The sequence below is a fragment of the Canis lupus genome, chromosome 12, assembly GCF_003254725.2.
Source record: "Canis lupus dingo isolate Sandy chromosome 12, ASM325472v2, whole genome shotgun sequence".
NCBI lineage: Eukaryota > Metazoa > Chordata > Mammalia > Carnivora > Canidae > Canis > Canis lupus.
Window position 1 is genome coordinate 10364385 of NC_064254.1, and position 22710 is coordinate 10387094.

The 22710-nt window shown below is 52.8% G+C and overlaps 1 protein-coding gene across 12 annotated transcripts in view; it reads left to right on the forward strand.

The window, feature by feature from the left end:
- The window catches only part of FOXP4 (forkhead box P4), a 53532-nt gene that overhangs the window by 5053 nt on the left and 25769 nt on the right, over positions 1–22710 (forward strand). For 3 of the 12 annotated variants that reach the window (XM_025418732.3, XM_049092094.1, XM_049092099.1), the window contains exons 1-2: positions 12967–13108; positions 13753–13975. In XM_025418732.3, the coding sequence (XP_025274517.1) occupies positions 13769–13975 (207 nt within the window). In that variant the 5' untranslated portion in view covers positions 12967–13108; positions 13753–13768. Of the gene's footprint in view, positions 1–3137; positions 3177–12965; positions 13109–13752; positions 13976–22425; positions 22564–22710 lie in introns of those variants that run through there. The other 9 variants (XM_049092095.1, XM_049092096.1, XM_049092100.1 and 6 more) reach the window with 6 other exon arrangements.

Here is a 22710-nt window from a genome sequence, read left to right on the forward strand (position 1 = left end):
TTCTCTCCCACTCCAAGCTGATTCTGATGGAACCTGACCTGGGCTGCCCTGCAAATGGGGTAGGGGTGAGGAGGACGAGCTGGTGGGCTTTCCTCAGAGTGGAGTGTGTACACAATACTAACCCTTGGCATTTGTTCAAGGTAGTCAGGGTCAGCAGGTGGAAGTTACCTCGAATTCTCACCAGTAGCAAAGGAGAGACAGATGGCGACTTAAGGGCAGGGTAACTCAGGGAATGGAGACCAGGAGGAGGACTGTGGAGCACTTAATGGGTGCAGTGGCAAGCATGAGGGTTGAGGGGAAGAGGTTTAATAAGAGATGACTCCATTGCAACTTGGAAAATTAGGAGTGGAGCAAGTGCCCTAGGGCTGATCTTTCAGATAGGGTCTGGGGACTGGTCCTGATGCTCCCCAGGGGCAAGAGGATGCCTCTGCTGACCTGGGAGAGCCTTCATGAGGCCTGTGCTGTGTGAAGGAAAAGTGGAAGTTGGGGGAACGAAGGGACTCCCATTCTTGTTTCTTCCAACCGATGAGCTCCCTCAGATTGGGCTCCGCAGCCTGGAGCCCACACTTCCAGGAGACCCAGGCTGAAAGAAATTGGTCCAAAAAAGGGTATCGGTGTACTTCTTCCTTTCCTTCAGGGCTTCCCCAGGCAGATGCACATTGGCACCCTGCAACGAAGGGTGTGCATAGCTGGGGAGAATCTGAAAGAGACACTGAATGGCAGGATTTGTAGGAGACCCAGGGAGTGGCTGCAGCTGTAAGCATTGAAGGAGCAAAGCTCTGAGTGTGGAGAAGCTCCCTATCTTCTCAAGGCTCCTGCATCGCTGGATCATTGGAGCAGGAGGCGCTTGTGAAGGTTGGATCTTGCTAAGGATGCAGAGTTGGTCCACTTGGGAGAACCCCTCCTTTAGGAAGCCTCCGGGATTTCCCCTGGAGAGCCAGTGCTACTGGTCTCCCCATCCAGCTCCGCGCCCTTGCTCTGGGTTGCTTGCCCCGCCAGCATTTCCCTGAGCCTCTGCAAGTGCATTAGTGCAAGTTGCTGGAAGTTCCTTAATCTCTGAGCTCAGGCGTGCTACACCTGACCAGAGCACCGAGAAAGAGCCTGGGGCACGAGACCCCCTCCACTCCAGTGCCTGGGGAGTCGAGGGAATTTTGGAAGAGGGGGCTGCCGGTGTTTGAGGTGGGGGGGGGTGTGCCTTCTCCCTGCGAACTGCACTCCTCTCTTTGGGGGATGACTTAGCAGATCTGGGTGGTAAACAAGGTCTGGATTCCAGGAGAGGGTCACTGGACAGCACACTGCTACCAACTTCCTAATGCTGGGGAGACCTTAGGCATGCCCACTTCTCTCTCGGCAAAGGTGTTCCTAACTGCAGGTTGACTTGGGAACCCCTGCAGCCTCTTCTGCTGGGCTTCCTCTGGCCCAGGCCGGAGCTGCGGGTCGGGCATGGGGGGGCCGGGGACACTGCCAGGTCCCAGCGCACTCCCCTTGTTCATGGCGGTGGGCCCGGCCTCCGCCTCGCCCTCCCGAAAGGGGCGCTGTGGAGTGTGGGGCAGGCGACTCCGCACGCACAGGCCGGGCTCCTCCTTCCCAATTAGGCAGCGGAGCCTGATTAAAAGGGGGTGCTGCCCCCCCCCTGCTCGATCTCCATCAACGAGATTTCCCTTCATCAGAATCTCACATCCTCCAGAAATTAATTTGATGCCTCTTGTTATCAATTAATTGAATCTCATTGGGAGAGAGAGCTCAGTGAGGCGGGCTGCAGCTTGGCCCTTGTGTGCCTCCGTGCTGCCCTCCCCCTCACATCAGGATGGCGTCACCCCCTCCCCATTTCTCTGTTTCTGCTTTGCCTTTCATTCTACCTATTTTCTAAAACAAAACCACCCTCATGAATGCTTTTGCCTTTTGCCAGGTTTGGCTTGGATGGGTACCCTCCCTGGTCACCTCCTGGGATTCACCCTTTCTGAGCTGGGGCGCGGGGTGGGGGGGGGCAATAGGGAGTTGTTCTCCCCTGGGCCCTGTTCCATCCTTCCTTAAACCAACAGAACCTCACCCTTGGGGGATTTGGCCCTGACCCTGACGCTGTGTACTCCAGGGGCTGCTGGTGAGAAACTTGGAGAGGACCCCGGGGAGAGCTAGGGACAGACTCCAAAGAGCCTCTTCCACAAGATACACACACCCTAGTTGGAGGAGGGGACCTTGGAGGGCCAGGCTAGAGGCCTGCCTGTCACACCTCAGGATTTTGTTCTGGTGAAAGTTTCATATTTTTTAGAAGAGGCCTTTAGGAGCTGTTGCCCCAGCCAGGGGCTGATCTGCTCAATGAAGGGGCAGAGGGCACAGATGTGTGGTACCTCCTGGCTGCCTGAGAGCTAAGTTGGGCCTCTGCAGGAATAAGAAGGTAAATGGAAGATGAAGGAGGAAAGTTCTAGAAGTTGTCCCAATCTGGGAGGGGGTTGTGGCAGGTACAAAGTACAATAAGTGGTCACCAGACCCTGACTGAGGATCTCTGCCTTGCCATTTCACATGCCTTCCCTGTTCTGATCCTCACAACAGCCCGGAGAGATTCTCCAGGCGACGATATAGACATATCTCAACTCTCAGTTGATGGGTGAGGGGCCCAGGCCTGGAGAGGTAGTGCAATGGCCCTGAGGCCACACAGTTAACTGGAACCTGCTTCTCTGGAATGCTGGCCATAAGGGCTGAGCCACTAACTGACCAACTTCACCCCTTAGGAGTCTTGTTGACTCACACAAAACTTATTACAAGGGTACATTTCACACAAATACCCCCCTTTGGCTTCTTGTGAAAAACTAAAACCCTGTCAACACTCAGCCTGCATTTGGTAAGGGCAGGCTGGGATTGATGCCCTGTACTTCTCACCTGGCCTCCTAGGTGACCAGCCTGGCCCCTGAGGGCATTGTGGTTAGTAATTCTGTCTTGGAGATTTTACTTATCCTCAATATTCTTCAAGGAAGAGCTAGGAGAAGGGGAGGTGGTCTGAGAGACTCTGCAAGGTCTTAACTAGAGCCAGAGAAGACCTCTAAGGACACCCTGACCCCAGCTGAATTCTGTTCAGAACTGACGGTGGTATTTTTCCTGTTTTTGACCACGGAAGGAATTATAGGGCCTTGTGTCGCCAGGAGTCTGTTCCAAGCTGAAACCAGGTCATCCCTGCCCAGGTGAGCCCGACTATGAAAGTCATCATCACTTGTCCCCCAAACTTACTTTTTGTGAGGGGGAGTGGGGAGACTTTCTTCCAAGAATGGAACCTCAGGTGGCGACAAGAGAATTGGATATAAGTCACCTTTCTGGAACTCATTTTGTAACAGGGAAATTGGGGCGGAGGGGAGGATGCTGAATCTTGTGTATCTGGATGTGGATGTATTTCGGATGCCCCTTGAGTTGGTACCCAAAATGCCTGTAAATACTACACCTAAATATCATCAGGGGAGACAGAGAGGGCCCAGGGCAGGTCAGGAGCAGGTTGGGCGTGAAGCAGTTAGGCCCCCAGGAAGGGCCAGACCAAGTGATGTGTCCCAGGCTGACTGGAGCCCCTCCTTTGCTCACGGGAGCCCCCTGGTGCCAAGGGCACTACCGGAACCAAGCTCCAGATGGCCACTCAGGCCTCGGATGAGTTGCCGCCACCCCAAACCAGCAGGCCCCCCCACGAAAGACAGTCACTATTTAATTAGCCATCTCTGATTAACCAAACTTGGCATTCGGCTTCTCTTGCCCTCATCTTTCCCAGCTCCGAATCAATGGCTTTGATATGCTAATTAGGGAGTAATTTAATTTCAAAAGGCCGCAATTAACAAGGGTGTTGTGGACATGCTGTAGTTAAGCGGAGTAATCTAATTTGCATTAGTAACAAGCAGGGACTAATTAGAAGCTTAATTAGACACTTAGATGGCTCTTATGTTTACTTTCTTAATGAGATGGAGTGGGATCTTTGGTTCTCCTCTTTTCTTTCTTTTCTTCTTCTTTCTTTCTTTCTTTCTTTCTTTCTTTCTTTCTTTCTTTCTTCTTTCTTTTCTTTCTTTCCTTCTTTCTTTCTTTTTTTATTGATTCTTCCTCTTGGTGTGGTTCTAGGATGGGGTGCTAGGGCCTGGTGGGAGCATTATAGGGCCAGAGCCAGTGGAAAGTAAACTGTGGCTGGGGGCAGTGGTGAGGAAAGGTTCAGACTCCAGGGAGAGCTGAAGGCAGAGGCTCAACCGCTTCCCAGAGTGACCACCCTTTAGGCCTCTGAGGTGGGATTCAGGAGAAGAGCACTGATTTGGGAATGGGAAGAGCTGTTAGAGTTCCAGTTCAGCTCAGCCTCCTTGCAGCCAGGTGACTTTGTCAGGTCAGTAAGCATCTTCAAAGTGTGGCTCCTTCATCTGTCAAACGAATGCCAGGTTGTGTGCAGAAGAGGGGACAGGGTATGGGAAGGGACTTTCAAGGACTCTATGAGTGGAATGGTTGTTATTAAAATAAAATATAGTCACAAATTGTGTGCCCAGGCTTCACTTCCTTGTGACTCCGCTTAGAAGTCACCTCCTACTGGAAGAGCCTTCCCAGAGTATCCCCATTCCCTCTAGGCACCCATAGCCAGCACCTCACCCCTACAGTGTCAATTTCATGTAACATTTGGAAAGTTGGGCGATATATAGAGATCAGAGGTTCTCAATCCTGGCTACAATTGAAGCTTAAGGTATTTATTTATTTGAGAGAGAAAGAAATAGCATAGGCAGGAGGAGGGGCAGAGGGGGAAGGAGAAGTAGAATCCCTACTGAGCAGGGAGCCTGATGTGGGGCTCAATCCCAGGACCTCGAGAACATGACCTGAACCGAAGGCAGATGCTTAACCAACTGAGCCACCCAGGCGCCCTCTGCAATTGAAGTTTAGAATGCTTGGAAAATATTTTTAAATGATCCATGTCCGGCCCCACTCCCCAGAATCGCAATTTATTTGATGCAGGGTGGAGCCTAGGTATTGGGTATTTTTCTTAATGCTGTGTTTGCCTGGGTGTGTCTCTTTTTCTTCCACCAACTTGTAAGCCCCACAAAAGCAAAGGCTGTGTTTTATTCCCTCCATATGCCCAGACCCCAGTACCTACTGTGTTCAGTATTAGTTACAGGCAGAGGACCACCAGCCAGCTGTGTACCCTGTAAACTCACCCAGATTTGACAGGATCTGTAAGTGTTGTTTTTTGAATGCCTTATGCAGGATCTGAGAATCTTCTGGAAACAGACCTGAGGAGGAGGGAGGGAAAATGCTAAAAAGGTGAGGGGTATGTGAGTCCTCCAAGAGATGTGTGCATTGCCAGAGGGAGGATAAAGTTGGTACAAATTTAATGGATATCAATTAGGGAATAAATATATTGACAGCCTTAAAAATACATAGTTCCACCTAAACACGTTTCCTAAGCTAGTAGTTAGAAACATCGAATGTTCCGTTAGCAAAAGGGTGTTTATTGCAGAGTCATAGTAAAAAAATAGGTAATAGTCTGGATGTCCAACTCTAGGGGATTGGCTCAATAAATTCTGGAACATGCAGCCCATTGGAGCAACAATGTGACCACTAAAAACTGTTGCTTAAAATATTTGCTGTCATGTGGAAATGGTTATGATAGTAAGTGGTGAGTGGAAAAATAGGAAAATTCAAACCATGTACAGATTATGACCCCAATTTCACTTTTTAAATGTTTATATGCCAAAGAGAGTGAAAATGAACTGACTGGAAGGGGTGGATCCCAAAAGGCTAGCTCTCTGGGTGGCACAATTATGGGTACCAGTTTTTTCTTTATACTTTTTTTCTCTTCAAAATTTTCTACCAAGGTGTCTAATGCTTTTAAGATTAAAAACTAAAGTTATTTGAAATTCAGGAGAGAACGTGAAGCAGCACGGATGGTGGCTCATCTCCCAAGTCAGAGGCTTCTTGCCTTCCGTTAGAGAGGCAGGCCCTCACCCTGACTCTTGCACGACGTTCCTCGAGCTCTGAAGTTTTGTGCTGAGAGGTCTTGAATGGTCTCTGATATTGGGGCATGTGGCTGCTGGTGTGTCATTTAGGGAGAATCTTGGGCAGGAATCAGAGTACAGAGGGAAGCCTGGGGTGCCCCAAAGTATGGGGATAACAGGGGCTTGGAGAGGGATTAAGCTTTATCTGGAACTCAAGAGAGCCCCATCTTCTTAGGGAAAGACACTCTTGGCCTAATCAGAAAGCCCGGTGATGACGTGACTCACATCACCTTGCTCTGGTTTGGAGACCCATTTTGGAGCCATAGAGACATATTCTAAGCCATGGGCCCTATTCTCACTTTACTCAAATGCTGAACACGGGCTGTAATAAGGGGATAGGATCATAAACCATAGCCCACTCAGAATTGAGTTGCAGCAGGACTTTCTGGGCCCCCATACTTACTTAACTACCCTTTTCTGAATGCCTTCTTCATGGAGTGGATTTTATTTGATATCACAGCAACCCTGAAAGGAAGGTTTATTGGCATTAGCCTCATATGACAAATAAGGAAACCGAGGCTCACACGGATGACCTCACTGCTCTTATTACAAAGATAATGAGAGACCAGAAAATGGTCAGCAGGTAGATGGCAAATGAGTGGCTATCTACAGAAGGCCAAGGTCAAAAGTGGCTACTGCCCAAGCCCTCACCTCTTCTGGCAGCCTGAGCAGGTGCGCCTTCAGGGTCTGAGCTGAATGAGGGAGGGGGGGTCCCCCAGGCCTTTGGATGACAGATTGGGAAACATTCTTCAGTTACGTGCAATGTCAGAGCTTATTGCTCTGAAGAGCCCTCTGCTTTATGTCCCTGACACAAGATTTGATAGCAAGATAACTAGAAAGATAGGAAATAGGAAATATAAGGTGTCCTCATGCTCTGTTCTACGTGGTACCCACGTCTTTTCATGTAATCTAGCAATGTGTCCATTTCAAAGACTTTTGGCTCTGGAAGAGTCTGAAACTGGCAGCCTCTATTGAAATAAGGGGCTTTTGCCTGTGCCGTTTCCCCTGCAATTCAGTGTACACTTCACCTGGCCAACACCTACTCACCTTTCATTTGTGAGCATAAATGCCATTTCCTCAAAAAGAAGACTTTCCCTGCACTCCCCCCGCCACCCGCCTGGTTTAAGTAAGATTTCGCTGTTTATTCCCTGTACTCACACTTGATAGAAACCTACTTTATTGTGAGCTTATCTCTTTTTGTGTCCTTACTTATCATCTGCCTCCCCTCACAGGAACCATGAGCTCCAGCAGAGCAGGGCCTGTGCCTTGTTCTGCCCTGTTCTGCTCAGGTCTGCAGACACGGAGCCTGCCACACTGTAGGTGCCTAAATATCTGTGCAACCCGTGAATGAAGGGTCCTTGCTGGTGCTGTACACTCTTGGCCATCCACTGGAGGAGAGAGAATGACTTCGTTCATAGCCAAAACTCCACTAGTGGCTAAATTTTCAAAAAGACCAATGCCAGATTTCCCTAGTAAAAAGAGGTTGGGGAGAATAGGACCCCCATTATTACAAGTTGCCCTCAAAGCATCTAGGACACTACTGCACAGGCTTCTTTAAGATTTATAAACCTGCAGAGGGCAGGGACCAAATTCCAGCGTCCTGCAAGAAAGGTCCCTGAGGACCTTTTTTCTTTTTTCTTTTAAGATTTTATTTATTTATGAGAGACACTTAGAGGCTGAGACATAGGCAGAGGGAGAAGCAGGCTTTCTGTGGGAAGTGTGATACGGGATTTGATCCTGGAACTTGGGATCACGCCCTGAGCCAAAGGCAGATGTTTAACCACTGAGCCACCCAGGTGCCCACCCCCCCCCACCCCTGCTTTAAAGTAAGCTCTGTGACCATTGTAGGACTTGAACTCACCACCTGGAGATCAAGAGTTGCATGTTCTACTAAGGAAGCCAGCCAGGCGCACCTCCCCATCAGTGTTGTCTTAATCAGGCACTAAATCCACGTTGAATGAATACATGACCTTGGAGATAGATCATTTCATTTTGGCCACAGGCAGCTCATAAACTAAACTCAGTGGTCGGGACACCTGGGTGGCTCAGTGGTTGAGCGTCTGCCTTTGGCTCAGGGCATGATCCTGGAGTCCTGGGATCGAGTCCCATGTCGGGCTCCCTGTGTGGAGCCTGCTTCTCCTCTCTCTGTGTCTCTGCCTTTCTCTCTGTGTCTCTCATGAATAAATAAATAAAATCTTTAAAAAAAAATAAAGTCAGTGGTCATCACGGGGGAGACCTGTGGTCTTGGATGAGCAGCATCAGCATCACTTGGGAGCTTTTTAGAAGTGAAGATGCTCAGGCCCACTCCAGACCTACTGAGTCAGAAACCCTGGGCCTGGGGCCCAGCAATCTGTGTTCTAGCGAGCCCTCCGAGGGCATTGTGATGCACTCAAGTTTGAGGTCCCCTGGCTTGAGATTAGGGTCCATTTTGTTCTCCCTTCCTACTACCCCATGATGTATTTTAAGAAGCCTCCTGTGTCTTTTATTGAGGCCAGCTTCCTCATCTTTCTCGGAAGTCTATACTCTGTAGATAGCTGGCTACTTCTAGTCTGCTTTCCCCCATTATACGGAGGAGAAACGCGGGTAATGAACGTGGCCCAAGTCACCCACAAGTTGATGGTAGACCTGGGGCTAGGTGCCGGGTTTCCCAACTTTCAGTCTCAGGCTTCCAGCTCTCGCCGTGGCTAGATTGTGGGTTTGCGGGGGGCTGGCAACAGTGACTACTCGTTTCACCTGAAAGCACTACAGTCGCTGCGGGTCGGGGTTACCTGTGGCCACGCCCCCGCCAGCCCTGCGGGCGCTGGAGCCCGGGTGCGCCCGCTGCCCGCTGCCCGCTGCCCAGCTGCGCGCGTGCACGTGTGCGCCGGGGCGGCCCCGCCCCTTCCCCCCTCCCTCCCTCGCGGGTAAACTCCGGGCATCCATCAGTCTGTTAATTGCACTAATTAGAGATCGCGGAGGTGTTAATTGGAAAACCCTGGTATTGTGCCTGTTTGGGGAAGAAAACGTCAATAAAAATTAATTGATGAGTTGGCAGGGCAGGCGGCGCGGGTTCACGGCGAGGCGCAGGGTGTCGTGGCAAATGTTACGGCTCAGATTAAGCGATTGTTAATTAAAAAGCTACGGTAATTAATACTCCCTACGCCATATGTGCCCGCGGAAAAGGCACAAAGGTTTCTCCGCGTGTGGGGCTCCCCGGCCCTCTTCCAGTCTCACCCCAAAAGCATCCTGGTCCTGGGGTTCTCCTTTTAGCCCCAAAATGGGTAGAGCTCGTCACTTCCGGCCTGGGGGCGGGGTGGGGGGCACAAAGCGGACCGGGGAAGTTACCAGGAGGCGTCCCCCTGTTGCATGCCCGCCAGGGTTCTTCGAAGGGCCAGGAGCCTCAGGGGAAGTGGGAGCCCCCAGCGGCCCGCAGCCTCCCCCGGAGCGGAAGAGGAGACTGCGGCTTTGACCCAGCTTCCTTCCTTTCTTCCGCAGGCGTCTGCGGGAGCTTCGGGGCCTGGCCCAAGGCTCTGAGATGCCCTGGTTCCCCGAGGGGTTCCTGAGAGGTGGGAGACTGGGACCTGCCCAAAGGGGGGACTAGAGCCCCAGAGAGAAATTCTAGACCACCTAAATAATGTGGCCTTAGTCACTTTCCCCTGACCCCAAGGGGGCAGAAGAGGGGTCAGGGGAGGTGGGGGTGGGGTGGGGGATGAAGGCCTCAATCTTCGTGAATCCTAGAAAGACCTAGTTGCCCCCTCCTTACGCACTGTATGAAGGAAGAAAGACCAATGTGGTGACAAGGGCAAGGGGCAGTGACTTGCCTAAGGTCACACAGCTGGCCCTTGACACCAAATGATTTCCTTCCTGCAAGGGTCTTCTCCTCTCTCGCAGGTGTCAGCTGCTGTTGGCTGAGGGAATGAGTGATGAGGGGGAGAGGGAGTGTGGACAGAGGGGAAGGGCAGGAGTGGAGGGAGGAGGGGGCTTTTGGAGGGGACTCCCCCCCACCCCAGTACCAGAGGAGGCAGCTCAGGTCCACATTAGGCGGAGCCCTTTGGGCAAGGGACCACAGCCGCAAGCCAGATGGGTCTTCAGTGGCTCCCACCTGCCACTAGAACACTGTGGCTTTGTGTGCATGTGCTGGGGTAGGGAATTTTACCCATGGAGCTTTCCAAGGCCAAAAAGGCCTTCAGGACCACCTCTCTGTAGAGATGGGGAAACTGAGGCCCAAAGGAGGAAGGCAGAGGATTCACAGCTGGTTGTGGCTGAGCCCAGGCTCCTGCCTTCTCCTAGCCAGGGTCCAGGTTCTCAGGGCCCTGCTGTCAAGGTCTACCAGCACCCTGCCCCAGGCCCTGTTGCCTCTAGAGCCTGCTCACCCACAGTGCAGGGAACACCCTAGTGCTATTGCAACACCCAGTGGAGAGCCAGGCAGGAGGCATGAGGCTGCTGGTGTACTCCTCCTCAGAGAGCAGGTGTCCAGCACAGAGAAGGTAGAGGGTGTGGAGATGCCTGGGAACACGTGCAGGTTTGGGTGTGCATTGGTGGGTGGGTGGGAGCAAGGAAGGAGGTGAAAACCCAGGGAGAGGGCAGAGCGTGCCACATGGGAATTAATGCCATTCATACACCCTGCGGAAATGACTTTTCAAATGCATATAATCTCAAGCATGCAAATGAGAGGCTTGCTTCACCCTGTTTAATATGAATGATCGGCCCTTGAATAGCTATTATTACACGCCACATTGCAGCAATTATGTTGTTCACTGGGTGTCGCTCTGTAACCCCCCCCCATAAAAAGACAGAAAAGAAAGGGACACCTCTGTTTGCAGCCTCCTTCCTTTCTTCTCCCTTTTTCCAAACTTGCTGTCTGATCCACAACTTTATGGTGTGTGTGTGTGTGTGTGTGTGTGTGTGTGTGTGTGTTGGAAGGGGGGCACTCTCCATTACCCCAGGGAAGTAACTGCTGGATTTTCTTTCCTTTCTCCTGTACACACACACACACACACACACACCCCTGAGGCTCTGGTCTTTGTCCCCTGGGGCCCAGGAGTTCTCAGATCTCAGAGAAGCTAGATTTGGAATCAAGGCTGGCAGCTGCTCTCCACCCCCAGCAGGGCCAGGGTTGGGGGAGAGGAAGCAGGGTGGGCCCCTGCTGTCTCCCCATCCCCCTTATGTGTAGCTGGGGCCCAGGCCTGAGTGGGGGAAGGTGCTCTGCAGGTCGGTGGCAGGGATCAGGGTGGGTGGCTCAGAGAAGGGGGCTGGGGCCCTGTGCTCGGGCGGTGGAGGCCGGTGCCCACCCCATCCATCATTTGACAGCCACTGGCCCTCAGGCTGACATGGCCATTAAGGCCTAGGCCCAAGTGCTCAATCTCTTCCGAACCATCGCCCCCAACCTCACCCTCACCCTGGCCCACCTCTTCTCAGAACTCAGGAGTGGGAGAGGCAGCTGGGGGTGGGCAGTGGTAGGGAAAGCCCTTGGAAACACACAAGAATGCATAAACATGGGACACCCTAGCAGCATAGGGTCACCCAAAAGGCTACACAGATCAATCTATTAGGATGAAGACAAAGTCACAGAAGAAGAGGGGCCACAGGACCGGTGATGTGGCCCATGTGGCTGGTGGGCCCCCCACAGACCCTTAAATCTCTCCGTCCCCCTCACACACTCCCATACCCTTACACTTCTCCCAACCTTGCTTCCAGTAGAGACAAAAACAGCAAGTGGCCTGGCAGAGTAAGGGAAGAGTCCTTCTGGAGTGAAGGGAGAGGATTTCTGGGCAGGAGGGAGATGCTCTTGGGAGCCGCCACCTTGGGGAAGGAATGAGGAAGATAACCAGTCTCTCCAAGCAGCTCTCTGATCTGTGCAGCCACGACCTGTTGGAAGACCATGTTGTGTGATCCTGGGTCTGCTTAGGCCAAAAGAGGATCAAAGGAAAGAAAGAACACTGGCTGGGTTCTGTAGGCCCCTCAATCTCCATGTTAAATGGGCCAAGTCTTGGGCCTCTCAGGGCCTCAGAGTCTTCACCTTTACAAACAGGGCAGGCAGAGAGAGAAGGGGTAGACTGGAGCTTACATGCTGCAAGGTGGTTTACGTGTGCTGTTCAATTTACTCTGCTCAGGACTCCAAGAGGCTGAAATGAATTACTTCTACAGACAAGGAAACTAAACTTTAGGAAGTGTTTGGGGGGGGGGAGGTGTTAATTTATTTTTAAATTTTAAAACAGATTTTATTTATTTGACACAGAGATTGAGAGAAAGAACACAAGCAGGGGGAGGAGCAGAGGGAGAGGGAGAAGCAGACTCCCTGCTGAGCAGGGAGCCCCATGTGGGGCTCGATCCCAAGACCCTAGGATCATGACCTGAGCTGAAAGTGGAGACTTAACCAAGTGAGCCACCTAGGCGCCCCCGGGTTTTTTTTGTTTTTGTTTTTGTTTTTAGTTTATTTATGTAAGTAATCTCTGCACCCAATATGGGGCTCATACTCACTACCCTGAGATCAAAAGTCACATGCGCTTCTGACTGAGCCAGCCAGGCGCCCTGAGGTTTAGGGAGTTTAAGACGCCTGTCAAAGATCAGTGGTGGGTACCAACCAGGTCCCTTGTGACTGCAATTCATGTTCCTCTCAAGGGGCTGTGGCTTCAGGGATAGGTTGGTACTGAGGGCACTCCAGATTTTGAGAGCAGCCCTGTATACTAAAGTACCCCATGTGCTTACAGGCCCCCACCCCCTACCCCCAGCACATGTTAGAACCTCCTTGAGTGGTAGAAGGAAGCTCAGGCCTCCTCTTTCTCCTGGCTGCCTTTGACCGTTCCAAACATACCCTCTCTTTCTGGGAATGTTTCCACCACTCCTTGAGAAGCAGCTGGGGGAGGGAGGGAGGGAGGGCGGGCACAGGATTCAGGCCTTGACTCTTTGCCCTGAACTCTCTGGACTCTCACTTTTTCCATCTGTAAAATCAGGATGATAATAGCTCTCTCATTCCTTGTGAGAAGGAATCATAGTGCTTACAGAAACAGTAAATATTATGGAGTATCTCCTTTTGGCCAGGTACTAGGCTGAGGGGCTTTAGAATGGAAGGTCAGAGGAGCGGGACCGCTGGCTGCCTTCACTGCACAGCTCCAGGCCCAGCTGAGTGGCTCCCAGTAGGTGCTGGGCAAAGGGCAACCACATTTGTGGAACAAATGTGGATTAGAGCTTTTCTGGGTCCTGGGGAAGGAGACTCTGTAAGGAGGCCCTGCCCTGGGGGAAGTCTCTATCTATAGGGAACACACCCAAAGGTCATTACTGGTGGGGGTGGGGCCCAGCAATATGGTTGGTCCAAGTGAATAGCTCCTCTGCTTTGATACAGGGTTTCCTAGAGGACCCTAGCTTCCAGCATGCCCTAGCCTGGAGGGAGAGCCCAAAACGGGTTTCCGACCCCACCCTCCCCAGGGGCAGGGGTGAAGCCTTCACCTTTTCCCCTTCCCTGCCAAGGTCTCCTGGAAGTCCAGGAAATGGGGAGGAGGGCAGTGGGGCAGCCTCAGCATGTCTGGAGCAGCCCCTTCCCCCAGCCTAGGGAGAGGGTGACATGGGGAGGAGAGGAGTCCCAGGAGCTGCTCCCTGGAAGTTGAGGAGGAGGAGATGCCTAGGACTGGGGCCTGGGGGGGGGGGGCAGCTGGGGGTGTTAAGTGGCAGTGGTGTGTTGTTTGGGGGTGTTGGGGGGACTCCACTGGCTGCCCTGGGATAGACAGCGGCGGCCTGGAGCCTCAGCCCCTCCCCCATGGCTCTCCCCCTCCCCCCCATCCAGGTCCCGCTAGAACGACATGATGGTGGAATCCGCCTCGGAGACAATCAGGTCGGCCCCCGCTGGTCAGAACGGCGTGGGCAGCATCTCCGGGCAGGCCGATGGCGGCGGCGGGGCCGGGGCGGCGGGCGCTGGCGGCGGCGGCGCGGGCAGGGACCCGGCGGCGGGCGCAGACAGCAACGGCGAGATGAGCCCTGCGGAGCTGCTGCACTTCCAGCAGCAACAGGTAGGAGCCCGCGCCCCCTTCCCGGCAGCCGGCAGGACAGGGGCCCGCCAGCGGGGCGGGTTGGCCCCCCCCTTCCTGGTGACCCACGCCCCAGGCTTGCCCGGGGGGCCTCACTCTTGACCTCCCCTCCAAGCCTCCCAGCCTCCAGGGACTCCTTCTGCGCCCTCCCATTCTAGTGGCCACCTAAAGGCAGGGGCCCAGCAGCATTCCCAGGAGAGAGAAGTGGGACCCAGAAGTCAAGGAGTTTAGAACAGCCCCAGAAATGCCCACAAAGACAGAATGACGCTGGGCAGTAGGCTTGAGACTGTGTGTCTGGGCTGGGTGGTCGCCTGGGCTCTCCTCCTGCACACTGTGGGGACCGAGACCCGTCTAGGTGGATGCCCCTTGGAGGAAGGGGCTATGCACAGAGGAAAACCTTCACTTTGTGTTGTAAAATGTTCCCCACCACTATCTCTGCCTGGGCACCTAATCCAAGCTGTGAAGAAATTAAAGTTCCAGGCACCCGAGTCCAAAGCAGCTAGGGAAAGGCCAAGAGCAGTAGGCTAGAAGTCAGACAGGGCATCTCTGTCTGCGCCCCCCCCGCCCCCATCCCCCTCCACCATTCCACCCTCAACTACAGAGTTCAGGAGTTCAAGACCAGCTGCTGAAGCTTGAGAGGCCCTGGGGTGGGGAGCCAGGTTGGGTGATGACAGAGCAGGGGCCCCAGGTCCTGGGCCCACAGCCCCACCCCTGGACAAAGGGAGAATCATGCTTGACAAGTTCAGGGGAACCGGCCCAGCCAGCCCTGGCCTTGGGATTCTCCTCCTCTTATTTGATTGCTCCTCCAAGCACACTGATGGCACTGCCTGTGGGGGGGCTCTCTGGGAATGCTGTGAAGTCGGGTCTTGCATGAAGGTCCCCACCCGTGCCCCACCCCTGCCTCAAGTGTACACATATGTGGGTTCCCACGTTGTCCTCCTCTTCTCTCCCAGGCTCACCCTGGGGCTCCTCCCCCAATTCCATGGCCCCTAAGGGGCCCTCTCCCACCACCACACTATGTGAAGCTGGAGGTCAGACTACAAGCAGCACCATCTGAAGCCCCAAACCCCGCCCAGAGTTGGTCAGCCACCACTAACACAGAAACTGAATGAACCTGGCTTAAGTCCCAGGCAGCCCCTTACCAGCAGTGCAACTTTGGCCAAGTCATGGGGCCTCTGTGAGCCTTGGCCTCCTCGACTCCTAACGTACAGGGATTTTAGGATCAGATGCAAGTTGAGTGTGAAGTCCCTGCACACACTGAGTGGCCCATGTGGATGCCAGCAGACTTGAGAATAGAAATCACTTCCTCTTACAAACTGTGGAGAGGATCTGTTACCTTTCCCTGGAGACACAGTCCTTGGGAGTTTGCTGGCCTCTCCCAGGTCTTCCTAAGCAGGTTCTCTGGGGAAGAGACCCACAGAGTTTGTGACATCTCCTGGGGATGCAAGGTCAAAGGGCAAAATCCTACCCTTTATGAAAATAATAACAAGACACACCCCACCAGAAGTCTCCAAGGCCACTCATTTTGTATAGCCACCTCTTCCCTCCCTTCTGTGCACACTGAGCTCAGAAAGATCTTGAAGGTGGCGGGGGGGATGGGACATGGGGGAACTACTGATACTGCAAAGTGTCCTTTAAACAATTGCTAAAACCGCAGAGTGAACACAGATATCTGTATAGCTGAGGAGATGTGTGGGGTGGGGAGAGACAGAACTTTCTGTACTGATCAGGTTTCTTCATTCTGCATTGCACACGAGCCATGTTTTGCCATCTATATTCCGCATTCTGGTTATTCCTGTTTGTTTTGGGGAATATCCCAAAGTCCTGGAAAATCCTATATCTGTTTCACAAATAAACTGGGGTGGAGATTTGGAGGCAGGCAGAGGGCTGTTTTATCCATTTGGGCTCACTATGGGCCTGGTGCCTGGGGCCAAGGAAAATATTTGAGATCTGAAAAAAGTTCTATTGGCTCCAAACTATGAAAGAACCCCACAAAACTAAAAATTATAAATTTTTCAATTAGCAGGAAAGTCTGTGGACCCTCCTTCTAGCCCCATCCATATATGAGCCAGGCTTTGGTGGGGGGTGGAGCTTACGGTATAACACTTTCTGGTACCCCCAACAACAAATGTTCCTGGCTATTTGTGGGGTAGAGTAACTGTAGAAAAGAAAGCCTGGCCCAGCGGGTTCCTCCTCCCTCTCCTCAACCCCAACCAGGAAGTCCTTCGAGGACAAACAAATAACCTTGCCTCTGTTTGGCTTGTTGGATCCTTCTCCTACCCAGGTCACTTAATCACCTGGCCACCTCTGGGTGGTGGGTGCTGTTATTCCCACTCTGCATAGGAGTGGGCACGAGAACAGCTGCAGATAGATCTCAGGTCTTCCGGTTCCTGGACCCAAGCTCACTCAGCCTCCTTTTGGCTACTATCCCTGTCACAGGGTCCCCGTGGGAAATGGAGGGGAGCAGGGCTTGACTCATGGTAGGTGCTAGATATCCGTCTACTGGTGAGTGCATGAGAGCGCCCCATTCCTGGCCCTGAAAGCTCTTAAACAAACAAAAGCAACACACTGCCCTGCCGCAGGCCCTAAGTAGCCACTCTAGGGGAGGGAGGTTGGGGACCAGTGTGCAGGCTGTGCACTGGTCCCATTCCTCGTCCTTGGGCCTCCTTGCACCTCCAAGCCCCTCTCCTTCTTTTACATCTGTCCGCTGGTCTCTGTCTCTCCACTCTGGATAAACAAGCCCTGGAAATGCAGTCTTGGCCTTTGAGAGTAATGAGTTGACAGAGCAGAGAGAGATAAACAGGGCAAGTCAGAAGTCAGGCCAGTGACAGGACTTTAGGCCGAAACAAACAGTGCTGAAGAGGGTGGCCGCATCACTTTGGAACAAGAGCAGACACCCGTTTCCATGCAACAGCAGGCTGGGAGCTTGTTCAAACAGAGGCTGGGGCTGGGGCTGGGGCTGGGGGTGGGGAGGTGACCTGGCTTGACTGCCAGGCCCCATCTGACTAGGGAGAGGGTCCCCTGCTGGCTGCAGTCAGGGCCCCAGCTTCCAGCTCCCTCGTCTCAAGCCTGCTGTTGCTGGGTCCACTCTGTCCTTCGGGCTCTCCCTGGGTCTTGGGCCTTACCCGCTTCGGGAGAACCTCCTGAGAGAAGAAGGCTTGCAGTGCGGTAGGCCTTGGAGCATGCATTCATTCAGCAAACATGCTCTGAATCTTATTTACACCGGGCTCCCTGCTGGCCAGCTGGAGTTGGTGATCTGCAGCTGCTATTAAAGAATACCCTGGGCCCAGCAGGCATGCCAGCTGCCCACTCATCCCCTTCCTTCCCCAAGTGAAGTTTCCTTCCTCATTGCTCCTTCCTCCCATTTTCCCTCTGATGGCTTTTTTCTTTGAAGGTTGGCCTTGCATTTTATCCTAATCTGATTTCTCCTGGATAAAATGTCCCCAGTGTGTTGGGGGGGGGGGCAGGTTTCCCCAGGGACCGCACAGGTACTCCTTGGGCTCTGTGATGGGGGGCAATGAGAGCTGGGACGAGTGTGGGAGGTGGTGGGCCTCCAAAGGCCTTGGGGCCCGGCCTGACTGCTCTGGCCCAGGAGAGCCGGTCTTGGGCCTGGGAGGGCTGCGCCAGGCGGGGTGGGAGCCGGCAGAGAGCCGCTGGCGGCCACGCTGAAAGGCATCCTGGGCCTCCAGAGCCTGCACTTCCATTGTCCTCAGGTTTCGGGGGTGACAGGTCAGTGAGGGTCACAGGAGGGTTGCCTAGCGTCTGGGAACTCCAACCGCAGTTGCTGTGACAACCAGGGCCAAATCCCACCCTGTTCACATCCTGTGAGGACATTCAAAGGGGTTGGGGGGCTCTGCACACTAATGGCCTTTTAACTCACCCCCTCCTAAGAGATGGGGGGGGAGTGGTCAGGGCACAGAGGGAAAGAAGAATGGAAGACATTTTTGTTTTCCTCCCCCATCTGGCCCTCCTCTGCCCAAGCTACTTAAGGGGACGAGGTGGAAAGGGAGGCTTCTGGGGTGAATTAGCACACCACCCCCTCCCACCCCACCCACACTCTCAACAGTGGTCTTTAGTTTCAGATGAGGGGCCCATTTCTCCTTGGGACCCACACCCTCCAGATTCTACTCTTCTCCTCTGGTCTCACCTTCTGGACTCTTCTCTTTTCTTTCAGTAGGTTGAGGCCCTCCCTAGGAGGTGCTGGGGGCCTACAGGGAGAGTTGGGGCCCCAACTCTCCAGAGGGGAGACTTAGGAACTCGTCAGTGAAGCCCTTGACTCTCCAACAGCTGTAGCATAGCATAGCTGCTGCCAGGGAATAGAGGCCCAGGTATGAAGGCAGCCAGTGGAATTGTGGGTGCTGTGGAGGGAGAGGGCCTTAACCCTTGTCCTGGTTACTGTCCTGATCCAGGGTTACTAAGCCAAAGGGTCGTTATGGGTCTGCCTCCCAGTCCAATAAAAAAAAAGTTTCTTCAGGAGAGGGCTAGGGCAAGGCGGGTGGGAAGGGCAGAGGGAGGCCCCAGGCCCAGGAAAAGGATCCTCAAGGTCCCTGCTTTGCTGGGACCAAGAGGAAACCAGCCCCCCTTACCACTAAGCCTTCTGCTATGGAATTCTGACACCCCTTCTGGCCCACCCCCACCCCCTTTCTATGCTAGGATTCTTGGGAGTTTGGGGGCAAAGGGGGAGAATTTGGGGGAGGAGTGGCTGAATGTTTCCTTATCTGAGAGTGAAAGATTAAGATGCAGAGGGCCACCCTTAAGTGGGTCAGCGAGTTTCTCACCAGTGGAGCGCCTTCATCCTGAGCAGTCCCGGTGGGAGTCCTTGGGAAGGGACTTGCATGCCCCTACATGCTCCACTCCACGTCTGTCCAATACTCAAGCCCCCTGCAGAAGAAGCACTAGTGTGAGGCTAGTGGCTGGGCTCCTGTGGCTCTGGACCCAGACCTGAAAGAGACCCGCTTCTGGAGAACCAACAGCTGCATGGTAGTGGCAGGTCTGGGATGCATCCCCGAGCAGCAGGCGGTGGGGAGCAGAGAGGAGGGGTCGCATGGGGACTGGCAGCACTGCCACCACACTGCTCTGTTTGCATGCTTTCCAGATCCTGCAGCTCCCTGGCCCTGCCTCCTGCACACCTCCCTTGGCGGGGCTGGGAGGGAACCAAGGAGCCACAGAGGAGTGCCATTCTCACTTCAGAGCATTTGGGGTCCCTTGTTAATTCTCATCTCCTAGAGGCGAGAGCCCTTTCCTGGCAGTGGTAGGAAGGGGGCCTGAAACCCGGCTGTGCACCTAGGCTCTGAGTCTCCCACCCACGTGGGCCTGCCTGTATCGGTGCGTTGCTGGTTTTCATTTTAATGGTTCTAATTTGAGAATGCGCCGATGTCATTTTTACGAGGTTGGTGTAAAAAAAATTTACAGCCTTTCCAAAAAGCTTTTTTTTTTTTTTAAGGGAAAAAGGTGTAGAATCACTTCAGGGGTTTTATGGTCTCCTCTCCCCATCCTCCTTGCTGCCCCCCTTTTCTGTGTCATTTCATGTTTATGTCTCTGCTGGAGGACAAAGCCTGGCTAGTAGAGAACCTGGATCTCCCCAGGTCAGTACATTTAGTGGTTAGGGGCCACTGACCTCTGACCCTTCTCCCTGGGCCCCTTCCCACCCTCTCTGGCCTCAGAGAAGTTGCATTTCAAGCAGTGGGCTGAGAAGTATTTCCTGTTTAATTCAAATCAACAGGTAGTTATTAGGTACCTACTGTTTACCAGCAGTGGGTTAGGTATCTACCCTCAAGAGATTTTATCACTTCCTGCTTAAAATCCTCCAGCAATGCTTCCTCCAGCACAGAATGAAATAGAAAACCGTTGTCCGATGTGATCTGGCTCCTGCTCACCTCTGGGACTTCCTCCGAGGCTACTCAGCTTGGCCACTCTGGCCTTCATACTTCATAATGCTCTAAGGTTTAGGCCCACCTCAGGGCTCTTGCACCAGCTCTTTCGTCCACTGTGAATTTGGTCCACTGAAAGAGTTCCCTCCTCATCCTAAATGTCTCCCCAGAGAGGCCTTCGCTGGCCACACAACTTAAGTAGGCCGCCAGCTGTGCTCCGTGTAATGCTCTGTGTAACGCTAACCAGGCCTGCTTGTCTTTGTTTTAGTGTCTGGTTCATCTTATTAGAACATGATCCCCGTTAAAGCAAATACTGGGCCTTCCTAGGGGCTAGGATGGTGCAAATGCCCTGTGGGGCTTCACAAATCCTTTTTGAATTATTGACAAAAGAATAGAGAGTCATACTCTGGCTGCAGGTGCAGGGGACAGGTGATGGGCTTTCCTGGGGCTCTTTTCAGGTCTGGGATAGGCTAACCTCTCCCCCCACCCCACCCCCCACACAAATGCTCTACTTGTGTCCCTTAGCCTAAATCTAGTCAGCCCCAGTTGAAATTAATTATCAAGACAATTTCCATCTCAGTTTTGCCAAAATTAGCTAGATGCTGACAAAAGAAGTTTGGATTTTATTTTGGCTGCCCCTCACCCCCATCCAAATTAAACCAGAATTTGCCAGAAGTTCCTCTCTCTTGCCTGGCCGCTTGTGGTTCCTCTTCCCTGTGCAGAGCCCATGTCAGGCCCAGGAGATTCAGGCTCTGCCTCTGCTACTGCATGGCTTTGGCCGTGTCACTGTCCCTCTCTGGATCATTTCCACATCTGTGAACTGCATTGTGCTTCACAAACCAGTTAGCTTCAGATCCACCGCAAGAGATACATTTTTACTTGGAGCCCTAGCCCGGTTTCCTGAAACAATGCTTATGCCTACCTGATAACTCTGGTGCTTTCTTATATGCCTGTGTGTGTTCCTTTTTTTTGACCCGCTAAATTGCTATTATGACCCACCATTAGATCATGACTAGCAATTTAGAAAACATGAGACTAGAAACCCTCCAACAGTTCCAGTTCATCAGGTCTGTGTGATGATTATTTTTTTAATAATTTTTTAGAACTTTTTTTAAAGATTTTATTTATTTATTCATAGGCAGAGACACAGGCAGAGGGAGAAGCAGGCTCCCTGCGGGGAGCCCTATACGGGACTCGACCCCAGGACCCCGGGGTCACACCCTGAGCCAAAGGTGGGCGCTCAACCCCTGAGCCCTGCAGGGGCCCTGGTCTGTGTGATTCTACTTCTCCATTCCTAAAGTTTAGCCCTTCCAGCTCATCTCCGAGCTCCACATCCCCGCCCTCCCAATCCTCAGGCTGCAGAAAGGACCATAACCAGCCCTGCACCTGGCTTCCATCGGCGAGGATGCCTGTCCCTCCCCACTGAATTCTCTGAGACAGAGTGAGGGTGTGGTCTCATCCTGCAGCCAGCCCAGGAGACCCTCCTGCTCCAAGACTTGTTTTTCTTTTTACAGCAGCCCCTGTTGCCCTCAGAGTTCTGGCTTCATTCTCCCTTCATCCCGAGAGTGCCCCACCGCCCTCCCTGGATGTCATCCGTTATAAGCCATTTGTTCCTAATTGTGGAGATCCTGCTAATGACTTCTGAATGGATGGCGGGTGGGGGCGGGGTGGAGACTTCTCCTTCATTAGCAAGACCGTTCTTAGGCTGGAGGGGGTGAAGGGGTGGGTACAGGCGGGCAGGGAGGTTGGTGAGTGAGTCCTGCTGGATGGCACTGGACAAATGCCCAGGGGATGCCCAGGAAGGTGCATATTAATAGTAAAGATAAAAGCTGATGTCCATTCAGGACCCACTGGGTGCCAGGCACTGTGCTAAATATTTCATGTGCATCGTGTACTCTTCACGGCAGCTCTGGGAACTAAGGACAGGGTTATTCCTATTTAGCAGAGAAAGAAACTGAGGATCAGGTAAAGTGACTTATCCAAGGTCACTCAGTATATGGTGGATCCAGATCTCTGACTACAGTCTATGAACTGAATGACCTACTAGTGCCTCCTTTTATTGTTGTTGTTTTTAAGATTTTATTTATTTGAGAGAGGGAGAGCACAGAGGGAGAAGCAGACTCCCTGATAAGCAGGAAGCCCAACTCAGGCCTTGATCCCAGGACTCTGGGATCGTGACATGAGCCCAAGGCAGATACTTAACTGACTGAGCCACCCAGGTGCCCCTACTGCCTCCTTTTAAGGAAAGCTAGCCCTTATCCCCCAAACCACAGAGCTGGAGATTAAGTTTTAAATCCAAGTGGTGGAGAAAGGGGATTTGAGAGGCTAAATGACTCCCAGTTTTCCATTCTGCCCTGAGCCCCACTCTCCTCCCTCTTCCTAGGGTTTCCATGATGGCTTCTCCTTGGTGTGGGATTCTTTTTTTTTTTTGAAGATTATTTATTTACTGATTTATTTGAGAAAGAGAGAAAGCATGAGAGAGAGAATACGAGCTGGGGGAGGAGTGGAGGAAGAAGCAGACTTCCTGCCAAGCAGGGAGCATGACGCAGGGCTCTATCCCAGGATCCCGGGATCATGACCTGAGCCGAAGGCAGACACCCAGCCGACTGAGCAACTCAGGCACTCCTCGGTGTTGGATTCTAAATGCCTTTTCCCAGCCAATTCTGTATTTGGGTATCTCTGGACCTCGAGGAAGGGACAGTAAGTCCAGCTTTCTGAAGATTCCTGCCTTGGTCTAGTCTACCCACCCAAACTACCTTTATTTAGCTCCTCTTCGCACCTAGACAGCTGAAAGCACACAAGGCTCAGGGGAGAGGAGATTCACAGGCCTCGAGGGACGTGCACAAG